At 45.6% G+C, this 23,665-nt stretch overlaps 1 protein-coding gene across 1 annotated transcript in view; it reads left to right on the top strand.

The window, feature by feature from the left end:
- Positions 1-1,452: 1,452 nt before the first annotated feature.
- LOC115083303 (vomeronasal type-2 receptor 26-like) overlaps positions 1,453-23,665 on the top strand; it is a 71,670-nt gene continuing 49,457 nt past the window's right edge. The window contains exons 1-2 of the mRNA XM_029587107.1: positions 1,453-1,516; positions 1,787-1,946. Coding sequence (XP_029442967.1) covers positions 1,453-1,516; positions 1,787-1,946 — 224 coding nt within the window. The remainder of the gene's footprint in view (positions 1,517-1,786; positions 1,947-23,665) is intronic.

Below are 23,665 nucleotides of genomic sequence, written 5' to 3' on the forward strand. Positions count from 1 at the left end.
CCTCCTTGCCGGTTCTAGAGGTAGAACACTGGAAGCACTCTCTGACTGGTCTGGATAGGGTGAAGGAGTGGTCATAGCTGCCGAAAGACGAATCCGTCCCAATTGCATAGGTTCCTCCAGAGAGGGCGGAGAATCCTCTGGTAGAAAAAGAAGGTCCCTGAATTGTTCGTGTCATCTGGTATGACCCTCTCATGCCCATTCTTGGAGTCAGCGATCGATCTTCCCTGTAAGGTCAATGAGTCCTTTGAGGGAGAGAGGGAGCTCCCTGGCCGCTAACTCATCCTTGATTCGGGGTACTAGGCCTTCAAGGAATAAGGTATTTAGACTATTCCCGTGCCAATTCAATTCTGTGGCTAAGGTACGGAACTCTATGGCATACTCACTCAGAGGACGAGATCCTTGTCAAAGATGGAGGACATAAGAGCCCATATCGGGTAATCTGCTGGGTTCTTCGAAAACCAGTTTTAAGGCTGAGATGAAGTGAGGCAGGTTAGAGAGCAAAGGGTCGGAATGCTCCCATAAGGGAGAAGCCCAGGCCAAGCTCTTACCATCCAAAAGTGAAAGAATAAAGGTTGTTTTCACTAAATCATCAGGAACAATATCGATTGCAAGGAGAAATGCATCTGGCATTGATTTAAAAAGCCTCAACAACGCTTCAGATCTCCGGAATAGCGAGGCGTAGTAGGCAGCGAAATCACAGCATGAACGGAGTCCAAAACCGCAGGTGAAGTAGTAGGTGGAGAGAGTGGAGTCTCAAGATGCTTCAAAAGATCCTGTCAGAGGGTCAGGTGGTGGACGTCCGCCATAACCAAGTCCAAGAAGGTTTGAAGACTCTGAACCTTTTGAAGAAGCGCAGGAATAGACTGGAGAACTGCCACATCTCCTGCTTGGGAGTCCAGACGAGCGTTCAAGCGGTCAATGGAGGTTGACAGTGCCTCCAGGAATCTTTGTTGCTCCTGACTCTTCTGGGCCAAACCAGGAATGGCCTGCAAAGCATTGAGCTGAGCCGAATCCATGAAGTTAACAATTTGTTATGGTTTTGAGTTGTTTGGTGGATTCCTGTGTGCTGCAGAGATGGTGACGCCCACGGGGAGGAGCCCCGCGAGGAACTGCAGTACCAGGCTAGACTCAGTGTGCACAAAAGGCCCGATACAGTAAAAGTCATGGCGCGCACAGGCCACTCTCTGGCGCGCGCGATTTAGTATCGGCCCATGGTAAAAAGAGGCGCTAGGGACATTAGCGCGTCCCTAGCGCCTCTTTTTTGACAGGAGTGGCGGCTATCAGCACGTTTGACAGCCACCGCTCAATTTTGCTGGCGTTGGTTTTCAAACCTGCTGACAGCCACAGGTTTGGAAACTGGACGCTGGCAAAATTGAGCGGCGGCTATCAAACATGCTGATAGCCGCCGCTCCTGACAAAAAAGAGATAAAGGCCTGCAGACCCAGAAGGGCGATGTGGCATGCTACGGGCGTCTTCAGCAGTCTTCAGCAGTTCGAGAACGCCCGCAACCGGGGAGGTAAGCATGTTCGGTCGTGGCTTCCGCGGTCGACGGACGTAATAGTATGGCTCAGTACTCGGTTCATCCGGCTCAAGCTGCCATCTGCTCGATTCGCACCTCGCTACATTGGGCCTTTCTCTATAACCCGCTGCCTGGGACCACTGACTTACAGCTTGCAGTTGCCAGCTTCTCTGAGAATCCATAACGCTTTCCACATATCTCTTCTGAAACAGCTCATCTTATCCAAGTTTTCACAAAAGATACTTGAACCTCAACCTCTTTCTGCAGAAGAGGACATCACCTATCAGGTAGATGACATACTAGATGTGCGGAAGCACGGAAGACGCTGGGAGTACCTCATATCCTGGGAAGGATATGGACTGGAGGAGAACAATTGGGAGCCTGCAAGTAACATCCTGGACAAGGATTTGATTCAACAGTTCCACTTGTGACATCCAAGGAAGGCAAAACCCCCGGGGAGAGGGCCTAAGAAGGGGGGTACTGCTGCACCCGTCGGTCGCAGATGGCTGCGACCTCTCATGCTCACCTCTTTTTTCCCTGCACCGGCTATCCTCGGACGAGTGGCAGTCTCCATCTGCAAATGCCGCCTTCCACTGCATCCCTGGGACAGCATGGGCACTGCCAACCACCATCTTGGATCCGGCATAACTTAGGGCATGCGCGCAATTGTGCCTCCTATGTACACATCATGGCAGGAACCTCGGGGGCGTCCGCTCTGTATGATGTCATCCTGCTGGTGTACTTAAAACTTTCATAGTTGCTGAATTACATATTTTGGTGGGACTTATTCCTGTGTCTCATTTACTTGGATGCCCTAAGTACCCGCTTCTCAGGGGCTTTTTTGTGTCCTGGCTATCTGCTCCTCGGAGGGCCTTACTATCTGGAGAATCTACAACTCACTTTTCGGGACTCTGCCTAGGACTTCTTTATAACTACCTATACAACTACCTATATACAAATACCTAACTACCTATACAACTACCTATACAACTATACGATTTATTCTCAATACCCAGACCCAAAAAAAGAGGCGGAAGCCTACTCTTAGCTGCAAAAAAAAGAGCAAAGACTAATCCCTCAGACCATGAAACCAGCTTCCAACCTCGAAATCGGCCTCTTCAAATCAAACCGTCTACAAATTTGCCTAATTTACTCCCCCCTCCCCCCCCCAGGGCTACTAGACTCAGATTCATCTCCCCTCATTGAACTCATCGCCAAACACATAAATACTGACTCCCCAGCTATCATCATGGGAGACTTCAACCTCCACATCGACACGATTCCACCTTCCCCAAACTGCGAAGCTCTTCTGTCTTCCTTCAAGGCCATGGGTTTTAAGCAAATTATCAATAGTCCCACCCACAAAGCAGGCCATACCCTGGATCTCATTTTCATAAACTCTGGCCTCACACTTACCTCTCCCCCCCCCCCCCCCCCCCCCGCACCCCAGTTCCGTGGTCAGACCACTCGATGATCACCACAGACCTCTCAATAAAGCATAACCCTACCATCTCTATCCCCAAAACCACCATTCACTTCAGAAAACCCTGTTCTATGGATGACCTCAGCTCCCTCCTGCCTACGGAACTACAAAACCTAAACCTCTCTGACGCAGACTCAGCCCTCGCATCTTGGCTTGAAATTACTAACTCCGTGGCGAATAAAATATGCCCTCTGATAACGAAAGAATTAAACCCAGCCCTTAAGAATAAAAAACCCTGGTTCACCCCAGAACTGAAGAATCTTAAACAAGAACTAAGACCCAAAGAACTCAAATGGTGCAAGGAGCCCCACCCAAGCTGCACTATCTGCCTACAAAGCTTCCATGCATACCTACAAGGCAACCATTCTACGTATAAAGAGAGATTTTTACGCCCGCAAAATACACGACTTCCTCTTTGACGTGAAGACCTTGTTCTCATACGTTTCAGACCTCACGAATCCCTCCCCACCCTCCATCCACGATGACCAAGCCCAAATTAAATCAAATGAACTTGCATCGTTCTTTGAGAAAAAAATCTCCAACCTCATAGCCCCACTTATCTCCTCCAACATCCAGCCCCCTTCCCGTACTCCTCCTCCAACAACAAGAAAGCAAACATGGAGTCATTTGAACCTACCTCATCCCTTGAAATCGAATCCATCCTCAAGAGCATGAAACCTTCTTCTCACCCGTCCGACCCCCATCCCTACAAAACTATTGCTCACAATTCCTAAAACCATCTCCAAACCACTGGCTGAAATTATAAATTGCTCCCTTTCCCAAGGATCAGTACCTAACACTCTGAAACTTGCTATCCTTAAACCGCTATTAAAAAAAACTATCTGAATCCAACTAAACCCACTAACTTTCGTCCCATCGTCAACCTCCCATTCATCGCTAAACTCATGGAGAAACTTGTCAACACCCAACTCTCAGACTACTTAGATGATCACAAGATATTCTTCTCCGCTCAGTTTGGATTCCGTAAATCATTAAACACTGAATCCCTCCTAATCTTGCTCACGGATAGCATACTTATGGGCTTAGACAAAGGACAACCGTTTCTACTGGCACTGCTCAACATCTCAGCAGCTTTTGACACAGTGAATCAATTCTCATCAACCGCCGAACTGCCCTCAGTTGGTTCAAGTCCTTCCTCAGTAACAGAAACTACAAGGTTAGTATAAGCAACAAAGAATCCCACTCCATCAGTACTACGCTTGGAGTCCCTCAAGGATCATCCCTCTCTCCTACGCTCTTTAACATTTATCTCCTACCCCTATGCCAACTACTCGCCAATCTAAAGTTAACCCATTTTATCTATGCCAATGACGTACAGATCCTCATTCCTATTACAGAATCCATCTCCAAAACCCTCATTTTCTGGAACAGCTGCCTACACTCCATCAACCTCCTCCTCTCCAGTCTCAACCTTGTCCTCAATACAACCAAAACTGAGCTCCTTCTCATCTCGCTGGACGACAACAACCTCTCTATCAACAACCCCCCCCCCCCCCCCCCACCTCCTCAACGATCTCAATGGCCCAAGTGAGAGACCTTGGCGTTATTTTGGACAACCGTCTGACCTTAAAAAAATTTGTCAACAATACAACTAAAGAATACTTTCACAAACTACAAGTTCTTAGAAAGCTTAGACCACTCCTCCACCTACACGACTTCCACACAGTTCTCCAAGCTACCCTATTCTCCAAAATCGATTATTGCAATTCTCTCCTTCTAGACCTCCCCGCTACTACCACCAGACCTCTACAGATGCTCCAGAATGCCGCCGCAAGGATACTAACCAACACTAATTGAGGAGACCATGTCACACCCATTCTAAGGAATCTACACTGGCTTCCCATTAATTTCAGAATCCTTCACAAAGCCCTCACCATTATACACAAGACTATCCACAAGCAGTCTTCACTTGAACTAGTTATCCCTCTTCACCTACACACCTCCACCAGACCGGTTAGAGCAGCATAAAAAGACACCCTCCACGCTCCTCCCACCAAGTCTTCCCTCCAAGCATCCATTAGGAAACGTGCTTTCTCCACAGCTGGACCCTCTCAATGGAATGCTTTACCCCCAGATCTACGCCGAGAACAATGCCCACTGACCTTCAAGAAAAAACTTGACTTGCCTTTTTAAACAAGCGTTTCCAGAAAAAACGTAAGTCTTGGCTTTTAAACAAGTGTTTCCTTAAAAACTTGTAGGTCTTTTCACTGACTCAAATTGCTCCATTGTTCCCCAATGGGTACCCCTTCCCCCCAATGGGTACCCTCCCCCCCCCTCACCCTTCCCTTCCTACCCGGCTTCCCATTCACCCTCACTCCTTGATACCACAGCATGTGATACATAAGATATAAGTTATTCTGGTTTTAATGAATCTCGTTCCCATTTTTACTCTCATTTAGTCACTTGGCACCTTCCCTCTCAAGGTTGTTCAGCTCTAGGTTGCTCTCACCAGGGTCCTACCCGTGTTTCTGGCCAAGTTATTACCCCCTGTTAAATGTAATTTTCTAATCTTCTAATGTTTGATGTAAATCGATATGATATGACCTGTCATGAATGTCAGTATAAAAAATAAATAAATAAATAAATAAATAAAAGTACATACTTATTGCTACTACTTCCACCATGCTGGAGAATCCCTATGGCATACCCTGTGCCTCAGGCCACTACAGTTCTCCCATCAGCGATGTCTCTTCAGCCCACTCTGCGCAGCAGAGTGCAACTTCATCATCCAGCAGTTCCTCAGGACTCCTGCACCTCTATTACCATTTACAGTACAGAATCCTCGGCGTACCCCACTCTGCGGGCCACTACCGGATCTGCACACTCAAGGTACTCTACTCTGCAAGAGGAACTCTCCAGCGTACCCCGCTCTGCGGGTCACTTCTAGATCTTACTGCTGGCATTACCATCACTACAAGAACTGTGTTTATATCCCCGCTCTGCGGGTTCTGCTATTCCTTCCTTCCTAATAAAGTCTACTTTACAGCTGTGTCTGACGATGCTGAGACCATGCCTATCAGTGTGAGTCCTGATAGGCATGATGACACCACTCCCTGTGGGCGGTGTCATCACTCACTTTGACCCACAGTTCACAAACATACCAATTCATAACAGAGACATTCAGCATTTATAACAAAATCTGGATCATCATTTGCATTTTACAATTTCATTGCTTAAACATGATAACAAATGTAGAGCGCATGCACAGGTGCTTTTTTCAAAGATGGCAGCAGCAGTTTCCCGTGGTGAAGAAACATTGAATACTGCAGAAATCCTAAAGTAGGTAATTAAGGATGATTTTTAAAAATAATTTTGATGAAAGTCATTTTTAAATCTAAAATAATTATTCATCTTCCAGAAATTATCTTGAAACAGTCTGTTGGCGAAACGTTAGTTACCATCAGCATTGGCAACACAGGGATTCGGCATTAGAGATATCCAGCCTGATATATTAGGGCATTTAACTCAACAGTTAAAGTTTCTGGGCTTTTTAGCCTTTCAACGTCTGGGAACACAGACAAGTGTCTACAAGTTCAAGCTGATACACAGTGAGAACAAGATAAGTTTCTTTTGATATTTTATATCTTTTTTGACATTTAACATTCAGCCTCATTATATTGGTCTAGCCAACCACACAAGCCAGTTTCATAAGCCTAACCAGGAAGACATTTACAGTTGTAAAAAATTGAATACTTCTTATTCATTATATATAATAAAAAAGAGAAAAAAAGAGAAAATAAAATTGTTTTATGTTTTCGATTTACAATAAAAGAGGTTAAAAATAGAGTTTTTAAAGACCTTTGCTTGATCTACCTATCTATATGCTTATGTTTTCCATGGAGAACTTGCATATAAGGTTCTGAGGTCTTTTTCCTCCTTATGATTAAGTAATCTCTAATCCATGTTGATATAATTTGCATTTTTTGTTTTAAAATATTTTGTGAAAGCTTGATGTGATTTTTGATTCCAAAATCTGTAACAGAGTTGACAGTTAGGAAGGTGTGGAAAATATGAGGAAGGATCTAGCAAAGCTCAAGGAATGGTCTAGAAATTGGCAGCTAAAATGTGATGCTACAAAATTCAGAATAATGCATTTTGGGTTCAGAAACCCAAGGGAGAAGTACAGTATTAGAGGTGAAATTCTTCTAAGCAGAAAAGAGGAGTGGGATCTGGGGGTGATTGTTTCTGATGATCCTAAGTTGGCCAGGCAGGTGGATAAGGTGATAGCAAAAACCAGAAGGATGCATGGGTGCATATAGAGAAGAATGATCAGCAGAAAAAGGGAGATGATATTGCCCCTGTATAGGTCCTTGAATAGACCTCATTTGAAAAGGATATAAACTGGTTGGACTCAGTCCAGAGGATGGCTACTAAAATGATCACTGGTGGTCTTTGTTCTAAAGCATATGGGGATAGAGTCAAAGATCTAAACATGTACATCCTAGAGGAAAGGCGAGATAGGGAAGATATGATAGAGACATTTAAATATCTCAAAGGTTTCCAAGCACAGGAGGCCAACCTAATGGAAAGGAAATTCTAGAACAAGGGGTCATGGGATGAGGGTGAAAAGGGAGTAATCTAAGGAAATATTTCTTTATAGAGAGAGTATGGATGCATAAAGTAGCTTTTCAGTGGAGGTGGTGGAGGTAAAAATGGTTTCTAAATTCAAGAAAGCATGAGATAAATACAGAAGATCTCTGAGGAGAGATGGGAATTGAAAGGACTATCTAAATTAGATGGCTGGGTAGACTAGATAGGCCATGTGGTCTTTTTCTGCCATCATATTTCTATGTTTTTATGAAAAGAAGCTGGCCATAGAGGCAAAGTCTCATAATAAAATCTTTTTAGAATATATCCGAATCAGGAAACCTGTGAGATAGTTGGTTGGACTATTAGATGATCGAGGACTTAAAGGGCCACGTAAGGAAGATAAAGCCATCATGGAAGACTAAAGGGTAGATTTAAAAAAAATACAAGTGTGCCTCCATGTGCACGCGCTACATGTTATAACATCCGGGCCGGTGCGCACAGTGGGGGGGAGATTTGCCCTATTTATGCACGACGACGAGTTTGGGCCTCCCCCAGTTCTCTCCCAGTCTGCATCAAGGAGCGGACTGGGAGGGAACTTTCCTACCCCCCTACCCTCCCTCCCTTTTCCCCAACCCCCTTTGAAGCCTCTACCTTTTCTTATTTTTTTTATTTTGGAACTTACGCCAGCTCCTGAGCTGGCGTAAGTTGCGCACACCGGCAGGCTGCCGGCGCATGATCCCCCGACACAGTGGCAAATGGCCGCTGTACAGGCGGCATCCACCTCCACCCCGCCCTGGACTGCCCCTCCCCACCCCCGGGACCACCCCTTGATAGAGGCCTGGCTCTTGTGCGCATAAGAGGTGCGCGCATGTTATAAAATACGTGCGCCGCACACACATACGCACCAGATTTTATAATCCGTGCACGTATGTGCGGGCGGCGTGCAGAAGGGGGGATAAAAATATTCAAATTCACATGGCAATGAGATTGGGGCTCCCCCAGTTCCCTCCCAGCCCGCTCCTACCCCCTACCCTAACCTCCCTTCCCCTCTCCTCCCCACCCTCTAAATCGCTTTTTTTTTTTTACTTTTTATTGTACAGGTGACTTCAGGGTCCGACCTGAATAACTTGCGTGCGTAGGCAGCGGGCCGGCGTTCAAGGCTCCAGGACAGAGATGAATGGTGCTGTCCCGGCCTGCCCCCTGGCCCGCCCTGCTCCACCCCCTGGGCTGCCCATTCCCGCCCCAGCCCGCCCATTTGGCATGGCCTGGCACTAATGCATGTATCTCCACTTACGTGTGTGTAGTAAAGAGCGTATGTTGACGGAGTATAGGTCAGACAAATCGCTGGGTACCTTGATACCCAAATATTTCATGCTACCTTTGACCCACTTCAGAGGGAAGGGGCCCTTCCAGGACAACCGTACCCTTCCACCCATGTCTAGAGTTTCGGACTTATGCTGGTTAATACGCAAGCCTGCATACTTACCATATTCCATCTGTAAGTGGAGTAATGGTTCCAAGGAGGTCTCTGGGCTGGTTAGGAAAATTTAAATATTGTTTGCAAAAGCTGTGACTTTGAACAGGTAGTGACCTTTCTGGAAACCTAAAATATCTGATGCCTGATTTATCTTTCACAGTAATGGGTCTATGCTAAAATTTATAATAGAGGGGAGAGCGGGCATCCTTGTCTAACCCCAAGGCCAATTTTCACATCTGCCGATCTGAGACCATTTGCTACAATATGGGATATCGGGTTAGCATATAAGAGGGAAATACAAGTAAGAAAATCTCTCTGGAATTCAAATTGGCCAAGCAATGAGAAAAGGTAAGGCAATGGCACTCTATCAAATGCTAATGGCTAACGCTGGTACATGTTGGAGGGTGCATGTGGAAAGGGCCATTAAGAGCTTGACCAAGTGGGAACAGGCTGCTCTACCCTTCACAAAGCCTACTTGATATCTGAAATGAGATGGGAGAGTATAATACCTAAGCCATCCACCAACACCTTAGCTAAAATTATAAATCACAATTAAGTAGGGATATAGGTCTGTAGGATGCTTGGGAGAGAGGGTCCTTTCCAGGCTTGGGCAATAGTGTAATGAGCTGTTTTAAAATGGGGTGAAAAGGATTTTTTTGAGTGCATCCATGAAAAAAAGGGTTAGTGGGTCAGCTACCTGAGTTTTTAGGAGTTTATAGAAGTCGAATGAAAATCCGTCGGGTCCAGGGGCTTTTCTAGGTTTACTTGTAGAGATCACATTTATGACTTCAAGAGACTGGATTGGTCTATTGAGGAAAAAAAAGCTGGGCATCTGAGAGTTTAGGTAGAGAAAGATGTTAAAAAAAAATACCTGTTCCTCTTTGGAGCCTCCTGTAACGGCATCTGTGTAAAGGGTTTCATAAAAGATCCGAAAACCTCACATATGTCTTTCTGGCTAGTTACTGTTTGGCCTTGAGAGGTCTTCATATGTGAGATAACAGTTTTCTTTTTATGGGAACAAACCAGATTGGCTAAGAATCTACCAGTTTTGTTTCCAAAGCAGAAGAAATTATGTTCGGAGACCTGTAGGGATTTGTTGCAATAAAAAGTTTAAGTCTTTCAAAATAGAAAAGTAGGATAAGTAATGTGTTGTAGAGGGATGATCTATCAATTTTTGTTTAGTTTCTTTAAGTTGGGCTTCCAATTGTAAAATAGCAGCATTAGTCCTACGTCTACGTGAAGCAACATAGGAGATGACTTAAGAACATAAGAACATAAGAAAATGCCATACTGGGTCAGACCAAGGGTCCATCAAGCCCAGCATCCTGTTTCCAACAGTGGCCAATCCAGGCCATAAGAACCTGGCAAGTACCCAAAAACTAAGTCTATTCCATGTAACCATTGCTAATGGCAGTGGCTATTCTCTAAGTGAACTTAATAGCAGGTAATGGACTTCTCCTCCAAGAACTTATCCAATCCGTTTTTAAACAAAGCTATATTAACTGCACTAACCACATCCTCTGGCAACAAATTCCAGAGTTTAATTGTGCGTTGAGTAAAAAAGAACTTTCTCCGATTAGTTTTAAATGTGCCCCATGCTAACTTCATGGCGTGCCCCCTAGTCTTTCTACTATCCGAAAGAGTAAATAACCGATTCACATCTACCCGTTCTAGACCTCTCATGATTTTAAACACCTCTATCATATCCCCCCTCAGTCGTCTCTTCTCCAAGCTGAAAAGTCCTAACCTCTTTAGTCTTTCCTCATAGGGGAGTTGTTCCATTCCCCTTATCATTTTGGTAGCCCTTCTCTGTACCTTCTCCATCGCAATTATATCTTTTTTGAGATGCGGCAACCAGAATTGTACACAGTATTCAAGGTGCGGTCTCACCATGGAGCGATACAGAGGCATTATGACATTTTCCGTTTTATTCACCATTCCCTTTCTAATAATTCCCAACATTCTGTTTGCTTTTTTGACTGCCGCAGCACACTGTACCGACGATTTCAATGTGTTATCCACTATGACACCTAGATCTCTTTCTTGGGTTGTAGCACCTAATATGGAACCCAACATTGTGTAATTATAACATGGGTTATTTTTCCCTATATGCATCACCTTGCACTTATCCACATTAAATTTCATCTGCCATTTGGATGCCCAATTTTCCAGTCTCACAAGGTCTTCCTGCAATTTATCACAATCTGCTTATGATTTAACTACTCTGAACAATTTTGTGTCATCTGCAAATTTGATTATCTCACTCGTCGTATTTCTTTCCAGATCATTTATAAATATATTGAAAAGTATTACCACTTTTTCAGTTTTCCAGAATAATTGAGGGTTGACCATAGGTTTTTGATTATGGGTAGAAAATTCTTCCCATCGTTTCTGCAAACATTTCTGAAAATCCAGATCCTTACATAAGAAGCCAGGGAATTTCCAAAAACATTCTGCCAGCTCCAAGACCGAAAATTGTAGGTCTATCCAAATAATTGCATGGTCTGAGATAACCTGTGGGCCAATAGTCACATTAGTTAAAGAAGATAAGTCATCTCTAGATATCAGAATATAGTCAATGTGTGATAGGGAAGCATCAGCATGAGAAATGTGCATGTAGTCCTTCTCTTCTGGATGGAGAATACATCAAGAGTCTAAAAGAGCATGTTCTGTACATAAAAAGGCTACTCCTTTGCCCTCTTTATTGGAGACAGGTGGTCCAGATGGGCATTTATCCAGCTGAGGATCATGTGTAAAGTTATAATCGCCAGCTACCACCAACGTTCCCAGAGCATGAGATACCAATTGAGAAAGGACATAAACAAAGAAACTATGAGAGTAGCTATTTGGTGCATATAGGCTGCATATAGTGATCTCTTTACCATTTAGCATACCTATTATCATCACAAATCTCTCATCCACATCATGCACCAACTTAGATACTTGAAAATTGGCAGAATTGTTAACCAATATAGCAACCCCCGCTTTCTTTCCTTTAGCAGGAGTGAAATGGCAGGGGCCAACCCAACCCTTTACTAGCTTCTGGCTTTCCACTTGGGTTCAAGTGGGTTTCTTGTAAACAAGCTACAGTGGAAGTGCATTTTTGGAGTTGATGTAGGACCTTCTGCTGTTTCATGGGGGAGCCAGCCCATTTATGTTCCACAAGATAATCCTCACTACGTCACCCAACTTAGCATTAAATAGTGGAACAAGAGAGTGGAGTAACCCACCACTTGATTGTACAAAAACCACTGCCAGTTTCTCCACCAACTGTCTAGGTAATAGGTATGCATTAATAGGTATTCTCTTGAGAGAAGATTATATGATACCCCCAGGGTAATGTACCAAGTCCTCCACCATGCAACCATCCCCAACCTTGGTCAGTTACTAAGATACTCTCTCACATTCACAGATCTCCCCCACTCAGATAAGCAAAATGTACACAAGTATCACCACAATCAGAACAAAATATAGATAGGTAAACATCCCCGCCAACCAACCCGCTCCCCTCCCTCCCATCCCCCCATCTCATCAGAAACTATGGAAAACACCATGAAACTGGGATGGGAAGTCATGTACTCAATGTGGTCGGGTGCCATGCCCCAAATGTAGTAAAGGGAAAAAAAAAAAAGAAAGAAGAAAAAAAACCTCTCTGTCAACAAGCTTGAAAACAGGTAATTGGCAATATAAAATAAAATAAACCAGCTAAAATTTTAAAATTAATATTGGCCATGTGACAAAGACCAAAAAGTAAATGGTCAGTTCCTTGTGGTGTTATGGTATAGCCTGTGAAGTAGAAAAATCAAACAGCATTAAGGAAATGGTTGGGATACTCAGAGGTTGGCTTAATCTCAGCAGAATTATGTCTGTAACCACATAGGTTAAGTATCAGTTCCATAGGTAATGTATGGGTCCGAAGTAGATCACAGACAAAGATCTAATTTCTGAAATCATTCGGTTGTGTATGGGCAGCCAACAAATGGCGCCTATCGAAGACCAAAAGCCTTATTTCCACTTCGGTTAGGGATGCTGGTAATACACTCCATGATAGAGAGTTATTCACAGGCAATTGAGTCCTGAAACATTATGCCTCCACTGCTGAGTCAAAAAATTTAAATCCATCAAAATGCCAAATCATTAGGTGAGCCGGGAATTGGAGTGAGAACTTAATCTGTTTCTTGAATAAAGCAGAACAGATCTGGGAGAATCCATGATGCATGGCTGGAACACGAGCAGAATAATCCTGAAATATCCTTACCCTCGCTGAGTTGTAGGAAAGCTCCAGCATTTTCAGGAAGGCCTGTAAGATGGCCTGCTGGGTGCAAAATTTAAGATTTTTGCAATGACTATTCATGGTCTAGGGTCCCGTTCCTTCCACAGTCCCAGCCTGTAAGCTCTTTCAATTTTTAGTGTAGAGTGGAGATCAGGAAGCTGAAGAGAGACTGGCAGCCATGATTCTAAAAAAAATCCCAAATTCCGGTCTGCAATAGATTCTGGAAGGCCAAGGAAGCGTAAATTAGATTGCCGGTTTCTATTTTCTAAATCGTGGAGTTTAGAGGACTATACTGTCACTTCGTTTTCAAGTGCTAGAATTTTGGCAGTAGTTGCAAGATCGTCGTCCTCCAGCACTGCCACCTGGCCTTCAACTTGTTCAAAACATGGGTTTAAGTCTGTCAGCACGGTTCGGACTTCGGTGATTTGCACTGAGATGGAGGCAAGTTTAATATCTAAGGCCTCTAAGACTGCAGCCTTGAGTTCTTCAGTCACATTCCCATTCTGGCCCTGGTTACATGTCGGGTCGGGTACAGTTGCCATCTTGGTATCGGCAATCTTAGTTTTCTCCTTATCTTTCTTGCCTGTTTTTATTGGCATCCCAGGAGGAGATCGCTGCATATAGTTAGCAATTGACATATAGTCCAGAAAAATATTGTGTTTGCAGACAAAAAAAATCAATTATACTTAGGGAATAGCCACTGCTATTACTGGCATCAGTAGCATGGGTTCTTCTTAGTGTTTGGGTAATTGCCCGGTTCTTGTGGCCTGGTTTTTGGCCTCTGTTGAAAACAGGATGCTGGGCTTGATGGACCCTTGGTCTGACCCAGCATGGCAATTTCTTATGTTCTTATGTAAAAGAGTTGGAGGCTGCAATGAAAGGGTATTAATGGAGCATGGCACCCGGAGCTCTTAGGAACACGTCCTCCTCTGCTCACCGCAGCACGTGAACCCTAGCTACCTATTTTATAAACATTTTGGGGTGGATTTTCAGAGCCCTGCTCGCGTAAATCCGCCCAAAAGCGGGCGGATTTACGCGAGCAGGGCCCTGCGCGCCGGGAAGCCTATTTTACATAGGCCTCCCGGCGCACGCAGAGCCCCGGGACTCGCGTAAGTCCCGGGGTTCTCCGAGGGGGGCGTGTCGGGGGCGTGTCGGGGGGCGGGCCCGGTCGTCGCGGCGTTTCGGGGGCGTGTCGGCAGCGTTTTGGGGGCGGGTACGGGGGCGTGGCTACGGCCCGGGCGGTCCGGGGGCGTGGCCGCGCCCTCCGTACCCGCCTCCAGGTCGCGGCCCGGCGCGCAGGAGGCCCGCTGGCGTGCGGGGATTTACGCCTCCCTCTGGGAGGCGTAAATCCCCCGACAAAGGTAAGGGGGGGGTTTAGACAGGGCCGGGCGGGTGGGTTAGGTAGGGGAAGGGAGGGGAAGGTGAGGGGAGGGCAAAGGAAAGTTCCCTCCGAGGCCGCTCCGATTTCGGAGTGGCCTCGGAGGGAACGGGGGTAGGCTGCGCGGCTCGGCGCGCGCCGGCTATACAAAATCCATAGCCTTGTGCGCGCCGATCCAGGTTTTTAGCAGATACGCGCGGCTCCGCACGTACCTACTAAAATCCAGCGTACTTTTGTTTGCGCCTGGAGCGCAAACAAAAGTAGGCTATTCGCACGCCTTTTAAAATCCGCCCCTTTACATATAAAAAATATAACTTGTCTGCATAAAACCCTGATTTATTCACAGAAGTAGATATATTTTGAAATATGTGTATATTTGAAATCACCAATTTGCCCTGTCCATTTCTATTTTACCAAGACTCTTCTAGTATTTCGCCCTGAAACCCCCCCCCCTCCAGTTCACTCAGAGAATCCCAACCAATGATAGCAAATAACAGTTGAGTCTGTTATCAGTTGAGCAGTAAAATAGCAGGTGTAACACTGCACAGTTGTTAAGTAAAGTATTCACACACATCTCTTATAAAATAGCATGTTACATGCATATCTCTTGGGCCCACCCTGGAATGTCTCTAGCCCACTCCTTTTTCGTGCAGGTAAATGTGCGTGCAAAAATGACAATATGTGCAATAATTTTGATGTTTATAAAATAGCATATATGTGCATACAAGCTACTTATGCATATATATGCTAATTTTCTACCTGTAACTCCTTGAATATTCACTCCAGGCAAAAGGGGTCAGTCAGAGATGTTTCCGGGATGGGGTTTTCATACCTACCTGGATAGCTGTAATTCAAAGATAATCAGTTTAATTTAGCTGGACAAAACTAGATGCTGCTAGAGCAGGCCTAATCCTGTCCAGCCAGCCCTCCCCAATCTTCTATACACAAAAGTCCCCCAATGCCCCCATCTCTCTCTAGACACCTGATAAAACAATGTGAACTCGCCTGCACCCTGATCCTACTCCCAGTCACCTAATGGCAGGCACATGATAAAAACAATTCAAATATACCCCTGATCCTTCACCCTCCCTCCTAATGGGCACATGGTATTTAACAAAATGACAAATTTATCTGTACAACACCTCAGTCCTCCTCCCTCCCTGCCACACCTGATAAAAAAAAAAATGAAAAGTGGAGTTAAACTCTCCTTCTGATCCATCCTTCTCCATACCAAGAATATTCCTTCTTCATTACCCAGAACCCAGGAAAGACACAACTAGAGCCAGCAGGAGGACTCACTGTATGTGCACGTGGCAGCTCGGCATCCCTCATTGATCTGACAAGAACACTGTTAGCCAACTCTGATGGAGGAGAATTTGGGGAGTTCTGGAGTATGGGGGAGGGGAGGGGTAGGAAGGAGGGGAGGGAGGCAGATCAGGGGGGAGTTTTAGCCCTCCCTTGTGTCACTTCTTTTAACAGGTGCAAGCAGGAAAGAAGATCTGGATGCCCACAGAGGAAATTTGGCATTTGTTAAATTGGATTCTCATTTGGTGGGAGGTTGGGGTTATGTGAGGATACATTTGAATTTTATTTAGGTTATATTATTATTATTATTATTATTATTATTATTATTATTATTATTAAAGGCAAAGATCTCCCTCTCTCCCTCCTGCCCCAAGAGCCCCCTAAATAGTTGGGAGTATAGAGCCCCTCTTCCCTCCCCCAGCCCCAAAAGGTATATGAAAAGTAATTGGTGTTCAATGTTGCCCCCAAATTCCCACTGACCCAATCCCCCAAATGTTAACAACTGGTCATCAGTCCCTGAAAGGGGCCCAGGGCACCATTTTTCATGTGATTGGGACAAAGTCCAGATTGGTCCCAGGCCACATAGTGAAGGGAAGGGTATTAAGTACCCTTGGCAAAGCCTACAGCCTTGCCCACAAGCTTCGCCCATTCCCACACCTTCTATAGACACATACAATTAAATTATTCATTTATAACAGATTTTACTTGAAAAAGAACATTCAAAAGTAATCTTTGAGGCAAAAATATCACTGACAGCATACATATTTTATTTACATGTACTGCTATGGTGCCAAGTAGAAAGCCCTTGAAAAAAGACCCTTGGAACTCTTATGGAATTGGACCTTTTGTAATGCATGATCGGTGTGAACTTGGTCCTCAGAAAGCCATGAATACACATAAATACAATTATAAGATAGTAAACCTCCCAAACCAAAGCAACCCTAACTGCCAGCACTCAAATAGTAATAACCTTATCTATGAAAAGGCAACACTGCACATTTTACATCTGGCTCTAGAATACCAATATACCTCCTGTTAGGAAAAGAAAACAGATCAGACTGCTTTAGATCCCTACACATAAATTACATGCCAGCAAAATATCTTACCTGAATCACATCTACAGAACACAGACAGACTCTAACCAAATACAGAATAAAGAGACTAGAAAGTATAATGTTGTGTTCCGCACCCGCGGCCGTCCATGGGCGTGGCCCCCTACCTCGTTCCCCGACCGGACTCTTGACCGCAGCGGGGCCGACTGCCCTGCGCCGGGCCTGGCACCCCCGCACGGCGCCGCAGGCCTCCGGGCTGGCCGCCGGGACCAGAACCGTCCCTGCTCCTCCCTCGCGGCCGACACCGCTCTCCTCTGCGGCCCGGATCCAAGATGGCCACCACCATCCTTAGGCACGAGGCCGCGCCTCTTCGCTAGATTTAAAGGGACCTCGTCCCTTTAATTGGCCACAGCTGATTCCTAATCACAGGGTCAGAGGAAGTATAAAAGGAGACTTCCTCTGACCTTTCCTTGACTTGGCAACGTCTCCTGTGAGAGTTGTTTGAGTCTGCTTGCCTTGGTGAGTTCCAGCGTCTTGATTCCTTGTTCCAGCTCGTCTTGGTTTCCTGGTTCCTGACTTTGGATCGGCAAGCGGTGATTCCTGGTATTGACTTCGGATCGGCTAGCGGTGATTCCTGGTATTGACTTCAGACTGGCTTTGGTGATTCCTGGTATTGACCTCGGACTGGCAAGTGGTGATCCTTTGGTGCATGACCCCGGACTGGTGAGCGACGACCCTCTGGCTTTCGACCTCGGACTTCCTTCTGACCATCGTCTCCAAGGGCCCAACTAAGTCCCAGCGGCCCGGGTCCCTACGGGCTCCTCCCGGGGGGACCGCGGGCTTCCAGGGGTGAAGCTCCAGTCAGCCCTTGCACCATACATTGCTGCTTGACCTCTCAAAGGTCCACCTAAGTCCCAGCGGCACGGGTCCCTCGGGCTCCCCCCGGGGAGACCACAGGCTTCCAGGGGTGAAGCTCCACCTCCACCATCACGCCTGTCTACAGTATCGAGGGTCCACCGGTCACATCTTCGGCTCCTGCCTCGCCACCCGACGGGAGAACCTTCAGGTCCTCCCCCAAGGTATTCCATGCTCCCGTCGGCCCAAGGGTCCACAAGCCTGAGCATAACATATAAATAGAAATGTCCTGAGAAGAAATGAACTGGAACCCAGAACAAGCCAATCTTTATAAGCAGAGTAACAATGAAAAACAAAAACATTACCATTTATCATAAAACATAATAAAATCAAGACATATAAAAGATCAATTGTATTAATGAAACCATAATCATAAAAAGAATAAATATTTCAAAAGAGTTAATGAATAGAATATGCAAAATTTCCCAAACACCAATAAAATATTTCAAAAGAGACATTAAACACCAAGTAATAATTAAAACAAGAATTTAAAAAATCCTTTCCTCTGTACCTGGGAACTTTTTATTTCCAGATGCCCTGAGATTGTTGTGGATTAATGGGGGAGAGGAAGGAAAAACTCAAATACAGACACACACATAACCCAAGCAGGTTCCCATTCATACACAGAAACAAGCATATCCCAGGCAGACTCCCAAATACACATCCAAATCAGTCTCCCATTCATACACACACATCCCAGGCAGGTTCCCATTCACACATACACATAAATACATCACAGGCAGGATCCCATTCACATATATACTCACACCCATGCAGGCAGACTTCTTCTTACACACAAACACACACACAGGCAGGCTTCCTTCCCTTTTCTCTCTCTCACACGCATATGCAAACAGGCTGTTCCACGACTGTCTCTGGCACTGGGCCTCTCCTCTTTTTTGGATGCTGGAGCCCACGGTCTCTCTTCATTTTGACTGGCGGTGAGTTAGGCTCCATCATTAACCCCATAATCTTCCTGCTGCTGCTGCCGCCTCCCCCCCCAGATGTGCCATCCTGTGCAAATGCATGGTATGCACATCAGGTCTGCATTTCACAATTCAAAATGGGTTATAAAGCAAGGTTCGAACCTTTCCCCCAGAATCGACCTTACCTTCTGGACAGAGAACAATGCCATCTTTTGCAACTCAAATGGTGGTGAAAGTGGAAGGAATCTCCTCTGCGGACCCTGGAGAGGGAGCTCCAGATACGCTTGGGGAAACAACCTTAAGCCCTCCCTGATTGTCCACCCCCGCCACTGCCAGCGATGTGCCATACTGTCCGAGAAGAGATACAGGTTGATGACATCAGCCCCGTGACGGGAGGGGGATCTCGAAACGGAGGGCTAAACCTGCTGCTGCAACTTTCATCTAGCATACTGGAAACAGTATTTCTGAGGGAGGCTGCAGGACCCGAGTGAATACCTTCAACGGAAATTTCCCTGGAGGAGGAAGGGAAGATCATGGAGGCAATGATGCTGGACATCCCGAGTATGGTCACGGTAGGAAAGGGGGTGGAATTGTTTCAACTTCCCCCTAAACCTGCAATGGTTACTTTGGAGGCGATGTGGGATCTGGTAGTAAGCCAGGGTGGCTTAGTGAAGGATTCCCAGAACAAATATGAAAGTTTAACTTTAAATATACAATCTCTTAATTCAAATTTGGGTGGCCAGATACAAGAAATACGAAAACGGACTAAAAAGATGGAACAATCAACAACTCAAATGTCGGCTTGTAACTTAAAGTTGGTAAAAGATTACTGATATCTATCAAGGAGAGCTGAACATTTAGAAAATCAAACATTTAAACTTGTGATTCTTGAACTTTCCACATGTATTGGGTGAAGAAATACATATTAACTTAAAAATATTCTTTACTGAAATTCTGAAATATGAGAATGAGAAGATTCCAATGTTAAATAAAGTTTTCTTCATTCCACATACCAACAAAAGAGACAATCCAGCCCAAATAGAAGTTCTTTCTAATTTAACACGATATCTTGAAAATTCTTTAGTAGAAATTATAGAAAGATCCACATTATGTGTTTCCTTTATAGTGGAAAGTGATGTTAATGATGTAATGGAATGATATTTCAAAAATATTAGCCTTCATTTCCATGAACAACCATTGAGAATATTTCCTGATCTATCTAGGGAAATTCAATTGAGGAAGAAGGATTTTTTAATAATGCGAGCCCAAGTGTTATCTTTAGGGTATACTTTTATGTTAAAATATCCCTGTAGATATTGAATTAGAGGTAATGGGGAAAGTTTTATTTTCATATTTCTGGAACAACTGAAATCCTTCATGAATGCCAGGAATGTGAATGCTATACCTGGAGAATAAACTACAAGATAATCAATATTGAAGAATCACTGTAACGTTAAGCCAATTTCTTTTTCTATTTCCTTTATCTCTCATTATATTTCTGGGCCCCATTTTAAATTTTCCTGTTCTGAAAATTGATGTAACTTAAATGTTGCTCTTAATTGATTTGCTTCTTTATTTTTGTTGTTCCATCATATTTTCATTTTTCTGTACGAAGTAAGTAATATGCTTGTTTCAATGTTAAAATTAATAAAGTGTAAATTTAAAAAAAAAAAAGGGTTATAGGCCTCAGGCTGACTTCCATTACTAATGATGCTGCTGCTGCTGCTACTGCTGTTAGTGCCTGAAGCGCATTGCCATTTGAAGCATTTGTGACCCCAGTTGAAGGTTTTATTACCCCATTTGGGGTCCTGACTATTCATTGTTGCGCTCAGGGATGGACCCTTGTCCTGGAGCAGTGGAGAACAACTCCCTGGGAGGGACCAGGAAGGAAATTCCCCCAGGGGGTGGAGCACTGGAGGAGACAGAGGCTAGGATGAGCTTCACCACTGGAAGTCCAAGGTCCACCCAGGAGGAGCCTGTAGGGACCCAGGACGCTTGGACTTAGGTGGGCCTCGCAGGGTCTCCTGGAAGAATGGAAGTCTGGCGTGCCCACAGACAAGAAGGGGAGCGTGGTCAGGCTCAAGACTGGAGGTCAGGTGGAACAAAGAGGACCAGAATAGCGTAGGTGATGACAAGACTAGGAACAGAGCCAGAATCTAGAGACGTGGTCAAGCAGGCAGAGGTCAGAGTCCAGGAGTCAGTCCAAGAAGTAGTCAGCAAAGCAGAGGTCAGGTACCTGATGTCAGATGAGGTCAAAGGCAGGCCGAGGTCAGAAGGCAGGCAGCAGGCAGATGAGTCTAGGAACAGGCTGAGGTCAGGCAGCAGGCAGCAGGCAAGCAGGTCGAGGAACAGACTGGAGTCAGGAGGCAGGCAGCAGGCAGGCAGGTCGAGGAACAGACTGGAGTCAGGATGCAGGCAGCAGGCAGGCAGGTCGAGGAACAGACTAAAGTCAGGAGGCAGGCAGTAGGTAGACAGGTCGAGGAACAGACTGGAATCAGGAGGCAAGCAGCAGGCAGGCAGGTCAAGGAGCAATCCGAGGTCAGTACCAATAAGACAGTCCAGAGGTACTGGGGGAAAGGACAGACGAATAGGAACAGAAGGACGCTGGAGTTCTAGGAAGCAGGAAAAAGGCAGGAACAAAACTGGAACAGAAGGATCCTGGAACGAGATTTGGAACAACACTGGAACAAGGTTCAGACGCAGTGACAATCTAGCATAAGCTGACCTGATTGCCAAGGCAAGGAAGTACAAGCAGGGACTTCCTTATATCCGGGAATCAATCAGGGTGCGCTGCGGAGCTAGGATCTGCCCTTGGCCCTACAAGAGGCCGGGTGGTCTGCGCCCGTAGGGGTGTGGCCAACATAGCCGAGGACACCGAGCTCCGGCGTGAGGCCTGATGTGCCATGGAAGGCCCAGCGACCGCCGCCGTTGGACGCCAGGGCCTGGAAGCACTAGCAGCTGCCACTAGGGAGGCAAACCCGGGACCTGCCATGGAACCATGAAGGTGAGCAGGCCCATGCACGGGCCAGGTGCGGATGGGGTGCGTAACAGTACCCCCCTTCTAGGTCTCCCCCTATGCAGCCGTGGTTTGTCAGGGTGAGTCCTATGAAACATTTTCAGGAGTTCCTTATCAAGGATATTGTGAGAGGGTTCCCACAAATTCTCCTCGGCCCCATAACCCTCCTAGGCTAGGAGATATTCCTATTTTCCTCGACGTCGTCGAACATCAAGGACCTCTCTTACCTGGAGAGAAGAATCAGGTTCTGTAGAGACCCATGGATGAGAGGAAACTCTATGTGAGGGCCAGGAGAGGACCAACAGCTTCAACAAGGACACATGGAACATATTATGGATACCCATGGCACGAGGTAACTGGAGTTGATATGATACAGCTCTCACTCTTCGGATTATAGAGAATGGTCCAATGTATTTCGGAGGCAAGCGATGAGAGGGAAGTCTCATTCATATGTGTTGAGCACTTAGCCACACTTTCTGGTCAGGATGGAAGAGGGGAGCCGGACGTCTATGGATGCCAGAGATACGCTTAGAGCGTTCAGCAGCTTGGGAAGGACGCTCTTTAACTTGATTCCATACTTGACGAATGGTGTGAGCCATGGATTGTGCCCCTGGAGAAGGAACGGTCAGAGGAACTGGGAGAGGGAGTCGAGGCTGCCATCCGAATACCACGGAGAATGGAGAAACATCGGTGGCTGTCGCAACATGAGTATTGTGCGACAGCTCAGCCCAAGGAAGAAGATCAGACCAGTTATCCTGCTGATCATTTACATAGGAATGAAGGAATGTCTTCAGGATCCAATTGGTCCTTTCAGCTTGACCATTGGCCTGGGGATGATAGGCCGATGAATAACTTAGGGAAATGTTAAACTTCTTACATAGGGAACACCAATACTTGGCAGCAAACTGTGGTCCCCGATCGGAGATAATCTCCTTGGGGAATCCGTGAAGGTGAAAGATGTTCTTCAGAAACAGCTTCGCCAATTCTGCGACTGAAGGAAGGCCAGGCAGAGGGATGAAGTGACCCATTTTCGAAAAACGGTCGATGATGACCCAATCACGAAATTGTTCTGGGAAGGAGTTAGGTCCATAATAAAGTCTGTCGAGATGCTAGACCATGGCTCGGTAGGTGTTGGAAGTGGTTGAAGTAAGCCCTAGGGCTTTCCAGTAGGCGGCTTCTGCTGGGCACATATGGGACATAAGTCCACATAATTTTGAGAATCCTACACCATATTGGGCCACCAATAGTGTCTTCGCAACATCTCTAAGGTCCTGGCATGACCCTGATGGCCTGCCAACTTGGAATCATGTGCCCATTTCAGAACTCATTCACATAAGCTTCGCAGAACGACGGTTTCCCAGTAGGAACTGTAGTAGTCACAGCAAGGAATATACAGGCAGGATCAATAATGAAGCTAGGAACGTTGGGGATATGTTCAGGTTCGAATAATCTGGATAGTGTGTCAGCGTGAGGGTTCTTGGAGCCTGGGCGGAAACAGAGGACGAAGTTAAATCGTTCGAAGAAAAGTGCCCATCGCGCTTGACGGGGGTTCAGGAGTTGAGCCTCTTTAAGGTGCTCAAGGTTCTTATGGTCAGTGTAGATGGTGAACTACAGCATTTAACATGATAAACCCCAAAATACTACTCAACAGACTGAAAGAAATAGGACCCACTAATAAAACAATAAAATGGTTTGAGTCATACTTAAACAATAGATGCTTTCAAGTGCAAATCAAAAATACACTCTCGGACAAAGCCACACTCCTAACAG

The sequence above is a fragment of the Rhinatrema bivittatum genome, chromosome 2 (genome assembly GCF_901001135.1).
Source record: "Rhinatrema bivittatum chromosome 2, aRhiBiv1.1, whole genome shotgun sequence".
In the NCBI taxonomy this organism is placed as follows: Eukaryota; Metazoa; Chordata; class Amphibia; order Gymnophiona; family Rhinatrematidae; genus Rhinatrema; species Rhinatrema bivittatum.